Genomic DNA, 12,850 nt, shown 5'->3' on the forward strand with positions numbered 1-12,850 from the left:
ATATATTTCATTATTTACTTCTCCTGTTTTCCTTTCTATTTAATATGAATTAATAATCTTAAATTATAAGAGAACATCTCATAGATTATTATTACGTACATAAATATATAAATTCAATCATCAAATCCTAGATATACTAGATAGGTACGCATACAAAATGTTTTGTACAAGGACCCCATTAATTATTCACATACATTTCATGGATCGGTCTATGCATATGAAATAGAATAAATTAGACATCTTCCCCTTATATCCCCGGATCGTCGTCATTTTGAAAGTCCTTACCAAGGTAGAGGCCGCAGAATCCACCATACGAGCTTACCGCGACCGCAGATGTGCGAGTAAGCGGTTAACCCTTAGCGGTCGACCATTTGGTATTTGCGGCATCGGTAGTTTTCAGTTTCAATTGCACTTCCTAATCTTAACACGAAATAAACTATAATACGTATCGTTCTCAACCATATAAGATCTGCAGTTAACAAATGTATCTAATCTACGTTATACCCATATTTCCAAAAATACTCGTATAAAAAGAATATAAAAGAAAAATATAAAAATAATACCAATCTGTGGTAGATAGAGATGTCGAAGAGACGAAAAGTGCGAACATGCGATTAAACGTATGTCCAACAAGCGGATATTCGTAAAAGCTTGCAAGAGCGAGCATACTCGCTCGAATTTGTTCGAAGAGCGAGCACGGACAACGGGAGCGAGGTATGCAAACGAGTCGGATACAACAGACAAAGTGAGAGAGGGAGAGAGAGAGAGATAGAAGCACGTTTACATTTTCCAGATTGAAATGTTAACCCACTAGGAAGGTGGCCGACGTGCGTGCGCATTATGGCTTATAACCCGATAAAGCCGTGCTTGTGTATGCATCCCACCCTTGCAGGCAGCATCCCTGTCGGACGACTCTCTCTCTCTCTCTATATATATATATCTATATATATATATATAGATATATATGTATATATCTTTCTCTCTCAGTCTCTCTCCACGATGGAGCAATCACCGTCGATAAGCATTGTGCGAAGCCAATACAATGGACAAGACTTTCCATCCGCTCACCCATCCCCTCCCTCCGACCGTATCTCTCTAGTTCTCTAGCTCTCGGGTTCTCTCTCTCTCTCTCTCTCTCTCTCACTCTCTCACTCGGTTGCTTTCTCTATATCCTCCCAACCCACCTTTCATCCTCTCACGCAAAATCTTGGTATAATCCTCCGAAGCCGATCCTGAATATCCTCCTGAATCAGGAATAAACGAGACTCTTCGATTTATTCTCCGACTCAAGCAAGGCACACGTATACTTACAATAGAAAAAAAGGCATATACCGCAATTTTGAATTGGAAATTATAGCGAGGTAGAAATGAATAAAATATTTATAATCAAATGATTTTGATCGCTGGATGTCATGTTTTTCTTTTTCTTTTTAAACCATTTTTCTTTCGATATTTATTATTTAAAGTGAAAAGTCCTCAGTATTGTAATAGCCTATGCTCAGCTATAAAGCGTTATTACTTTTACACCGTTAAAAGTTCTCACCGTTTTAACGCGAAGATGACGACGAGGAGGAGGAGGAGGTAGAGGAGGAGGAGGAGGAAGACGACGACGACGACGACGACGATGTCTATAAAACATTTTCTCGAATACGGCCGATAGAATTATCGTTTCCTGTAGCAGCGCAAAGCATCATCGATAAAACGTCCTTCGTGTGAAGAGTTTTAATTAAAAGGCGATACCTGTCTACGCGTTTTGAATCCGAACGGGGATATGATTTAACGTTAAGGATAACGATAATGATGACTATTAATATATTTTTCATGTTATTTACTCGATATAAATAATAATAAGAATAAATTATCAAGTAGGTGTGGGTACTTTGTAGAGAAATTTTATTATTTAGGAGACTTGATTGTTCGTAAATCAAATTAAGATGATAAAAAATAAACGGGAAGACATATAAAAATATATTAAATATCTACTTAATTACGCGCGAATATGCTTTAATATCAGAAAAAGGATAAAGAAATAAATAAATTGTAGGATTAATTATACGTGATTAAAAAAAAAAGAAGCTATTGTTATAAAATAAAATTAAATTAGATTAAATTATGATGATAAAAAATAAATGAAAATACAAATAGAAATATAATAAATATCTGCTTAACTACACGTATAAATAGCTAATTATACAAAAAGCAAAAAATGAAAAATTGGAGTAATTATGCGTGATTAAAAAAACAGGTATTGTTATAAAATAAAATAGGAATATAATGTGCATAGAGAAAGAGAGAATGAGAGGAAGAGAAAGGGGAAGAGAAAGAGAGATTATTGACGGTATAAATGAAAAAGCAGAGGCAATATTTTTCTCCGTCGGCGGGCCGGGAGTGTAGAGAACGTGGTTCGATTTTTCGGCATGGCTTTGCGCGTAGCTAATTACCCGTGTGCCACGTGTTATTATAAATAGCCAATCGTTACTGGCGGCGGCGGCAGCATTCGCGATTGGCCCATAATGGCGTGTTATCGGATAAATAAAACGGATAGCCGCTTTCGATATACATAGGAGGTTGCTTGCATCCCGATTGTGCAAGGACGCTAACGCGATACCAACCAACCAACCGATCAACCAACCAACCAACCAACCAACGACGCGGATCTGCCTATGTGTATCTACGTTTTCCGCGATTCTACCGATCGCTCGTAAATTTTATCCCAAATCGTCCTTTCCTATCTATCGATACGAAAATCATTTTTAATCTAATAATTATAGCCTATATTCTACCTCGTGTGTCGATGATGGCAAGAAAATTAGCACTCTACATATTTCTCTATATATTTATACGTGTACATAACTAAACGATACTCCCAACGATCCATGCAACTTATTGTCACTTGACAAATTGCATCAGTTTTAAAAAACGAATTTATCGTTTAAATCAAATCGTTTGACTTATCGATAATAATAATTCTTCTTCTTCACTGGAGCGACAGTTAAGAACAACAGCAACGTGAAACCTGGCCTGTTCAAAAAAGACTTTTCATGTCGATCTGTTGGATGCTTTTGTTCTCCAGCTCTTAATTTTAAATACTTTATTTATAAGTAATTAATTAATACAGTATATCTCATATCTTAGAACCGATTTCGTATCTGTTTCCGATAAATCAGTCCGGTTTTTCCTTTTTGAGACTTCGCGACAAGATTCTTTTTTACAAGATAGAGCTGTCAGTCCTATGCTAAACTCCCAATCTAAAGGACCAAGCATCCAAATTTATTAAATCCTCGGAGACAGAGGTGTCCAGCTACACCCCCGCACTGGATACCCATTTTTGTCGCCTCTTACGACATGTATGAGCTACATTGGGACTATTCTTGCACACCCGGTCACCAAACGGATGAATAATTATTCATTTTACTCAAAAATCAATCATATTCATCTACCGATTGTCATTCGTATATAATTTTATCTATCCAACGACGATCTATCAATGAGTTTGAAAGAAAATGATGATATCTCCTTTTAGCGTAAATATATTCCAAGATTTAGACACAATGTAAAATAACCACATACACACAACACATATACAAGCACACGCAAACGCATGCACCGAGTTCTTTCATATGCAATATATCTAAGCTATGACGGTGGCCAATGGCGGTGGCAAAATGCGTCTTTAACATAACGTGCATCGTGTTGTCAGAAGAGACGAGTCGACTAAACGTATTAGAAAACTCATTTGAATACGACACACAATATGGGAAAGAGGGAGGGGTTATAGAAAAAGAAGAAGACGCGGTCGCGTTAGCTCGTGACTAAATTCACTTGCCAGCTATAATATTGTCCCATGAAAAACGTACATACATTTACTAAAAAATCGGTTGCTAGAACTCTTACAGAAACATTTTTCTTCTTTCCTTTTCATTTTTGTTTTCGCATCATCAGATTACTACATAGGATCAGTCAATCTCGTGAGCTCAGAGTAGCTCGTTAACTTATCCAACGAAGTATTTACTTAATCGAAAAAAGAAAGGAAAAGAAGAAATCTTGGAGAAAGTTAGCCGCAACCCGCCGGAAGGAATCTTCATCGTCCCTTTAAAAACGGGATGAACGGGGGAGTTGCAAGCGTAGTAAATGGTCAATAATTTTCCTTTGGGCTTTACGCGCTCGGTGCTCCGAGAGACAATCACGTTGACACCGCGTGATGGATGTCCCAGCTTGCTCAAAATAGGCACCCTCAGTTTTCCCGCCAATAAAGCCCATTGTAAATGCGAACTATTCGAAATATTAGAGCGCGCACCGGCGATTACCGGCCGTTCAGTCATCGCTGCTGACGCACCGTAATCCTTTCCCCGTTCTTTCTCTTTGTCTCCTCTCCTAGCTCGTTATTTGTTCTATCTCTCTCGTGCTCTCTCATTCTCTCTCTCTCCCTCTCTCTCTATCTCTCTTAAACTATTTCTATCTCCTTTTTCAAAGATTACAGTAAACTTGGAATAAATGAATATTACATAAATCAAACCTTTATATATAATCATTTGCATAAATAATTTCTAATAGATTTCATCGAAGAGTAAGAGTAAAAGGGTTAATCTTAAAATCTCGTGTTACATATAAGGCGGTTCCTCCTCTATCTAATACCAATAATCTGACATAGTTCATACCCAATGAACAGCGTACAATGATATATTCCAACAACCGCATAGACATTGTAAGCGGAAAATCGAGTAAGCCTGTGTTCATATATCATATATCAAGCCCCGAGTTCAATGCTTGTTAAGATCTAACGATGATCCTAACAATAAAAGTCGAATTTATCAGTAAATTCTATTAGATATTTAAAATGTTAGATTTTTGTGTGAATAACCCATTTAAGAGTTCGCACGCAGGCGTGAAAAGAGAAAGAGAAGAAGGAATGAAAGAAAAAAAGATAATATTTTTAAAGAAATGATAAAAAGAAGAAGAAAAAAGAGAGAAAGAAAATGTTTCGGCACGCTGTTAATCTCCATTATAATTGCACGCACGGCCCGAAGAAGGAGATGACCGAACAATTTCGAAGTTGGATTGTCGAGACATGATGGATCGCCCTTTTGTAGCCGGCACTGATGATACCTCGCAGATGCGTATCCGGCGTACCCTTTTCGAAACGAAACCACTTGCCAGCGATTATCGATTAAATGCGTGCACGTTCGACTCTCTTCGATCTTTTCCTTTCTTCTTCTTCATCTTCCCTTCTTTCTACTTATCTAATGTTTTTTCTTTCTTTCTTTCTTTCTCTTTTTTTTTTGTTCTTCTAAATTCGTCATCTATAATGTCCCAACATCTGCGGCATGTTACGTGTATTATATATATAAATCAATTTTTTTTAAATAACAGATAGATACCATCTGTAAGGTTTCAAAAATTAAAATCAGAAATCTTTAACATTATGTGTAATTTTTGGTTTAAAATATATAAGATTGCTTTTTCTCTTCTCTTCGTTTTTTTCTCTTCTTCTTCCTCCTCTTCATTTTCTTTTTCTCTTGTTTCGAAAATATCTCTCACTTTGCTAGGTGAATTTGACGCACAACTTCATTTACATGAGTTACCCGAAGAAGACGGCTATGTACGCGTCTCGGACTTAGCCACGTAGTAGTGCGTTGCATCGAGCAATCTTGGTAGCATTAAGAAGGTGTTTACCTTGATACGAACCTGCAGAGTCAAAGTTTACTCTGGTATAGCCAGGAAGCGTGGCTCCTAGCACGATCCTCCGAAATACATTTACTTGCACTCTTCGTCCATCCTTTTTCAAAGAAATACATCATTTTTTTCTTTTCCTATAATATATACAAACATATACTTATTAATAATTAAATGTAGGTATAATAGGTACAATTTAATAAAATAGGAAAGGATTTCATAATAAATGTGTTTCATTAAATTACAACTAACAATATTAATCACACAATTCTGTAACTTATTTTTGTATAGAAGAAAAGAAAAAAAAGAGAGATAGAAAGAAAGAGAGATCAAACAGTTAGATAGACTCGAGGAGGAACAGATGTCCCCACTCTAAGTAATCCGATGCTTTTACACTAATCTAATCGGTATCATTAAATACAGGAATACATTTAATAATCGATAGATTTTACTGGCAAGCACATTGACCATATGATATCCTTTCTCTACACTCGAGAGATAAATGAATTTCCTCGATTTACCGTGTCACTGTGATAATAATGATTTTCATAATGTCTACCAGTAGATAGATTGATACATAGATAGACAGATATTTATATAGATATAGATAGATAGATATATTAAGCGCATCCTATCTGATAATAATTGAATTCAATGGACTAGGATATAATATATCTTTAGAAGGTGCGCCAAGCCGGTATCTTGACGAAACGCAAATTTACATATGGTACGCATAAGACTAAGTTTCCTTCGCATAAGCATATGTGTATGTATATACATACATTTTATAAGTACATGTATTAGATCTATACATTTAACGAGAAGAATTTAGAGGAGAACTTGAAATCATGATTCTTATATATTGTAGTATTACAGTAGATCTACCTATATAAATGTATATATGTATCTATGTATCTACAAAGAAATACTTCTTGTATTTTACTTTTTAATAATATACAGGATATCCAACAAATTATCTGTATAAAAAATTAATTATTACTATAAACTTAGAACCAGAATTTCGTAGATCCTTTGTAAACTTGTTCTGCAAATGGCAACTGATTTATGGACCACCCTGTATTTACACACAAGTATATTAAATATTATAACACAATAAATATTCATCTTCTTCCAATTTCCCATGTTTTGTAATCTAAGTAGAATATAATTTCTATGATTAAAGTAATATTTAACATAAAATAGACATTTTAAGTTTACATATAATAGTAGTACCAAAGTACCAAGAATAAAAATAGTACCAAGAAAAAATAAAACAAGAAAAAAACCGAAGAAGAAGAAGAAGAAGAAAAAGAAGAAAAAGAAAAATCGCGAAAGTCTTGCCATGTCCGGTGCCCCCAGACTTTGGTGACTTTTGCTGGCGGGCAAAAGAAAAGTCGCAGAGCAAAGTTAAAGCTTGCGGTTCGCGGGCCAAGTTCTTTCTACTTTATAAATAATAAATTTGAACGAGAGAAGACGTAGGGTAGTTGATACGCAAAGATAAAGAGAGAGAAAGAAAGAGGAAAAGGAAAGAGGGACCACCAAAAAGAGATGGTTGGTAATAAAGAGTAAGTAAGAGCGCCGAAGTGACGTCCTGTGTCGCGGAGCCATAAAACTGGGCCCCAAGATCTCCAGCTTACGCTCTTATTAAAATGTCGTCCTGCATATTGACGGTTATTGATCACCCTTCGGTACACGTCGCCGGTTTTACGATATAAGAGCGAACCCACCTTGAAAACAACTCCGATGGAGGAGTATCGAAGAATTTTTCTTTTTTTTTTCTTTCTCTCTTCGCCAATTTCAATATCGATTTATGATTCCAATTTCATCGTCGATTTCTTTATTCCTCTTGAAGTAAATTTATATATATCTTTCTTATTTTTATTTAATAATTAATCAAAGTTATAAGCAAAATAAAAATATTGTTCTATGAAGTAGTTAATTTGTAATTATAAGTATTTACATACTACGTAATTGAATTATCAAAAAATAATATTAAAATTATATATTAATGAATAATCGATCGTTGCAAATAAAATATTTCAAAAAAATATGATTTAAACTCTAATACATTACACATATATATAGATACATACATCTTAGGGGCTGTAAGATCATCCCTTTGATTAATCGACCCTTGCAGATGATCGTGCGTGCCATCTATCTTCTCTGAAGTAATCTTCTTTACCATTACCGATTAATCACAAAAAATGTTGTTATCATCTACTTTCAAAACTTGACTGAAAATAGGAAGGTAAAGAAGTTTTGTAATTTACCCAAAGAATACAGAAGCTCACGAGTTCCCTTTTTTATCTACCCAGTTTCATTTTAGTTACTACCAGGATCACCAGTGGGCGATAGTATGTACTTATGCGATGACGGTACAATATTATCAAAGAGCGGTACAATACTATCACAGAATAAAGTATTCTACCTACTATCACCCACTGATGGTCCCGGTGCTAACTAAGATGATTTTGGTTACACAAAAAGTGGACTTGTGAGCTTCTATGTACTTCTGTATTTTTTGCTACTACTACCGCATTCACTCACTCATTCTCTTGTTTACTTTTGATCTGGCTTCTCTTCATAAGCATGTCCGATATGGTTGTACCTCTTCGGCATAGACTTGTGGATTTTTAGAACACATAAGCTTCCCCATCACTATAAAGCAGCATACCCAGAAGAAATTTCTATAAAGAGAATCTAATTATTGATGCAACTAATATTAATAAAAATTAAACAAATATATTTTAAATGTATTATTGCACAGATATTAATATAAATAAAGTAAAATTCATCAGTTTTTCGAGACTATTTGAAAATTAATATCAATAGAAAATATTGATAAAAGGGAAGATGATATTCTTAAAGACTCATTAAACTAATTAAATATTTGACATACATACTATAAATACAAATATAAAACTGATTACAAATAAAATGATGTCATATTATATGTATTTATATGTATAATTATGTATATATAATTATATGTAATTATATGTATATTTCCATTTCTGTTTCTTCTCACACACATTTTATTATTAAAACATTTTATTTACATCTGATCAAATATAAACAAAAGTTGCACGTATATTCTTAATAATAGTAATACCAATCATTTCCATTAAGTATTATACGTAAGTATCATAAATGATGTAGACACAGAATTACACAAAACGAAACGTTTCTTTTTAGCCTTTTCTGAAATAATCATATAAACGATTAATTAATTAAATTTTTTTAGTTTTTTTTTTTATATTTTACAAACCATTTATAATTTTTTTCCAAATTCTCCATTGCCGAAACATCCAACTAACGGCACTTTCGGAAACAATTCTTTAAATATAGTAGATTCTACATTAGGTTCCTCATACATATTCAGACCACGTAGACAACAAGCAAACATAAAACCTATGGAATGCCTCTTCAATTGTACGCTTTCCTTGAAGGCTTTTAATTTGTCTTCAACCAATTTTTTGGTATCACATTTTTCATCCAAAAGTATAGTCCATGTTTTCATTTTTGTACCAATTATCGTAATAGCAACACAATTCGAAGTTTTTTTACATGTGCGTTTATCATTTTCAGTAGCACAAACTATTAGGTTTTTAGCAATACCACCCCAGATAGAAGCTTTTGAGTTACACAACCTATGTTAAACGACAAATTCTAGTTATTAAGAAATACAAATGCAATGTTTATGAGTAATAAATTCTATAATAGAACTATTTAAGGTATTACCCATTTTTCAAAGCTTTCATTATATTTAACGCTATACCACGACCGTTCCAATCGCATAATAAAATCAAACATTTTGTCTTACGGCAATCTTCGTTGTTAGAAGCTTGAAACATAGTTTTGAATTTATTGCTATATAATTCTTTTGTTCTTTTCCAATTGTAAACATTAAAAGTGTACATTGAAACATTAATGTTTGGTACTTCGGGAAAAAGCATGCATACAATGTTATCATTATCATCTTGAGTTTCTTCATTATTTATCACAGTACCATAACTATTCAACGATACCAAATCACAATCGTATGGTAAATAACCAGTATGACATCCTTAACAAATTAAATCCAAATACGTAGAATAAAAAAAAGTAAAAGTATTTCACAATTTAATAAATAATCAAATATACCTTGCGAAATAAAACTTTCGTTCCCAACAGAAAAATTGATACTTATGCTAGGTTTTATCCTTACACAATCTATAAGTTTTTTATTATAATTATTGCCATTAGACGTTATATATTTCATATCCTTTGCCCTTCTTATAAAACATGATGGGCCTCTTGTTCTTTTTTCATGTTTTGCTACATCAGACCAAGATCTAAAATTGCATAAAATACTTTAACCTGTACAACGCGTATCTTATAAATAAACTTTTCATGTAATCTCTCCACTTAATACAATAAGTATTGTTAATTATTAACATATTTTATACCAAATTATATATATATATATACATTATTAATATTAAGTCTGATAATAATCTTCACACGTTTGTGATATAAAAAGAAAATATTTGTTTATTGTAATCATACCTGCAAACCTGGGATGCACTAGACAAATCATAGTAATTTAAATATTTAAAAATAATGTATAAGACGTCACAGTTTAAATTTTGCCATGATTTGCAAATTTCTTTATTATCCGTCGTTTTTTCATCTTCTGTTTTTTCTTTACTTTCTTCAATACGATGTTTTTTACGTATTTGCTCCATTAACTACAATATTCAATATAGAAGTATATATCAATTAATTGATTAAACAAATATTGTTAACAGTATTACATCAAAGGAATGAAAAAGTTTTTCTTATTATTTAATAAGTGAATGAAAATTAATTAAACTTGAATTTTAATATATAACTTGTAACGGGTAAATAAACTGTATGAAGATATAAATCTACTATTCTACAAAGCATCACAAATATTGCCGGCATAAACGTAACTAAAAGTAGATTCGCAAATCACTATTAAATTCAACGTTCGATTATTGGTCTCTTTTGGACAAAAATTGTTAATTATAAAAGCATAGTAATGTGTGAAGTAACGATTGTTAATAATTCACGTATTATTCTAAGTAGTTCATCAATTATTTTATTAACTAAAAAGAATTTAACAATGAGAAAATTTTAATCATTGATTAAAAATAATCTCTAGAATAATACTTTTCATTCCACAATAACAAAAGTCATTAACTAATTACACCGTAAATATTATTATTAATTCATTTTCCAATGATATTAAAAATAAAATAAAAATCACATTATTAACAATACGAAATTAATTATTGATTGAATCTTAAAATATAATATTTGACAGTTCATTTCTTATTTCAATATTATATGCTTTATCATATAAATGACAATGAAATATCTTAGAAGTTTATGTATAGATATATGAAACTATTTTAATTATATTTAACTTTAATGTCCTTCTCAGATAAATATAATTGTCTACAAACTTCAGTTATAGGTATATCGAAAACAGGTGGTACACCACCAGGAGTAGTTTCTTTTCTACGTTGAGCATAATTATCTGTAATAGTTCTAATATCATCAATGTCAGGAGTCATTAATAAATTCATAGCAGGATAAATGATAAATGCGAATGTAGCAAGGGCTGTTAAAGCCCAAACAGGAATTGCAATGGCCCAATATTTAGATGGATAGTACGATAAACCTAAGTAATCGTTTAAAATGTAATCAGGTACTATAGACCATATTAGATACAGTAAAAAAAATAAATTTGATCCTATATACATAGCGTAACCATAAACAGCTCTAGGCGCATATGGTGCAGGTGTATGCTCCATATTTTTTCTTTTCGATATGAGGAGATAAATAACATTTGTATTTCTCAAAAATACCTTAGTAATTAATAATAATTATACGTAGATTCTGGTGGTCCAAATTGTTGTATAGTTTCTGTAACTAAAGTTAAACTGTCAAAAAAAGATGTTACACCAACACGAACTTTACGTATTTCTGTACCAGAAAATGATCTAAAATAATTATAATAATATTATTATCAATAAATTTAATAGTTAGAATATAAAATTAAATAATTTATATTACATTTACACTTACACTAATAAGAGATTATCTTTCTGTTTTATGTTCTTACTAACACTAGATCTTGGAGGTTCCTTGTCTACTTTAAGAACTTGATAAACAACATCCGCTTCTCTTGCTGTTGCAAATGGTATAGTGAATTCTCTGTTGAATATTTATATTACAAATATTATCTATTTATTTATCGTTTCAATATAATTAATAATCATATATAAATTACGTACACTTTAAAATCATTCATTGCAAGTGCTGTTTACACAATTGAAATAAACAATAAATTAAAGATGGCAGGAAGATCATGTGTTTATCTTCAAGGCAAGTTTTCAATGGATTCTGTTGTACCATATAATACCACCCTTAAATAAGACTATATTTCTAGATGTTCAAACTACTGCCTGAAAAAAAGTATTCCAAGAGATGGTTCGAATATAAATAGATAAAATTTTCTCTACGAGCACTTTGAACTTGTTCTCTAAAAGTAAGTTGTTATATTTATTGACCATAACTAAAAAATATAACCAAACAACAGGGTAATCCAAACAACTCAATAACAAATCTCTGTCGCAATATAATTTTATTACAAAGAGACTAGATACGAATTTGTATCAAAAAAGTATAAAACAAAATGGGACGTAGGAAAAGTAAACGAAAGCCACCAAGTAAAAAAAAGGCTATACAGCCATTGGATACACAATTTAATTGTCCTTTTTGTAATCATGAAAAATCATGTGAAGTTAAAATGTAAGTAAGATTATTATCATTGTAATTAACATTAATATCAAGTAGTTTTATTATCTCAAAAACTATTTTTATTCATCTTTAGGGATAAATCTCGGAGTACGGCAAGGATAACGTGCAGAGTCTGTTTAGAAGATTTTCAAACAACGATAAATCTTCTATCGGAACCATTAGATGTATATAATGATTGGATAGATGCATGTGAAAGTGCTAATTAAAATATTTTTATTATCATATAAGAAAACTGTTAATTCATATCTTTCAATTTATAAAATGAATATATTTATATTGCATTATATTTTCATTCGCAATCAAATTTATTAGAAAGTATTCGCATTACATGCTTCAGTATTTT

At 32.0% G+C, this 12,850-nt stretch overlaps 3 protein-coding genes across 5 annotated transcripts; 1 reads left to right on the forward strand and 2 right to left on the reverse strand.

Moving 5' to 3' along the window:
* Positions 1-8,710: 8,710 nt before the first annotated feature.
* LOC122522472 (EKC/KEOPS complex subunit LAGE3) lies at positions 8,711-12,086 on the reverse strand. 3 transcript variants are annotated; one of them, XM_043643640.1, is made up of 6 exons: positions 11,553-11,638; positions 10,225-10,406; positions 9,820-10,010; positions 9,418-9,742; positions 8,945-9,326; positions 8,711-8,877 (listed from the first exon to the last, which is right to left on the reverse strand). In XM_043643640.1, exons 2-5 carry the CDS (start codon positions 10,401-10,403, stop codon positions 8,948-8,950), a joined length of 1,074 nt encoding a protein of 357 aa, XP_043499575.1. In that variant the 5' UTR covers positions 10,404-10,406; positions 11,553-11,638; the 3' UTR covers positions 8,711-8,877; positions 8,945-8,947. The 3 variants fall into 3 exon arrangements, with proteins under 3 accessions (XP_043499575.1, XP_043499576.1, XP_043499577.1); XM_043643641.1 differs by lacking the exon at positions 11,553-11,638 and having other exon boundaries at positions 9,418-9,520; positions 10,225-10,643; XM_043643642.1 differs by lacking the exons at positions 8,711-8,877; positions 8,945-9,326; positions 9,418-9,742; positions 9,820-10,010 and adding exons at positions 11,773-11,901; positions 11,982-12,086 and having other exon boundaries at positions 10,297-10,406; positions 11,553-11,687.
* On the reverse strand, positions 11,092-11,570 carry LOC122522513 (phosphatidylinositol N-acetylglucosaminyltransferase subunit P). Its single transcript, XM_043643708.1, has one exon. The coding sequence runs from the start codon at positions 11,496-11,498 to the stop codon at positions 11,094-11,096; it is 405 nt and encodes a 134-aa protein (XP_043499643.1). The 5' UTR covers positions 11,499-11,570; the 3' UTR covers positions 11,092-11,093.
* Positions 12,087-12,145: 59 nt separating the features above from the next.
* On the forward strand, positions 12,146-12,793 carry LOC122522518 (transcription elongation factor 1 homolog). The gene is made up of 2 exons (XM_043643714.1): positions 12,146-12,498; positions 12,581-12,793. Exons 1-2 carry the CDS (start codon positions 12,383-12,385, stop codon positions 12,711-12,713), a joined length of 249 nt encoding a protein of 82 aa, XP_043499649.1. The 5' UTR covers positions 12,146-12,382; the 3' UTR covers positions 12,714-12,793.
* Positions 12,794-12,850: the final 57 nt, after the last annotated feature.

This window comes from Polistes fuscatus, unplaced genomic scaffold (assembly GCF_010416935.1).
Source record: "Polistes fuscatus isolate 324 unplaced genomic scaffold, CU_Pfus_HIC Scaffold5, whole genome shotgun sequence".
Lineage (NCBI taxonomy): Eukaryota > Metazoa > Arthropoda > Insecta > Hymenoptera > Vespidae > Polistes > Polistes fuscatus.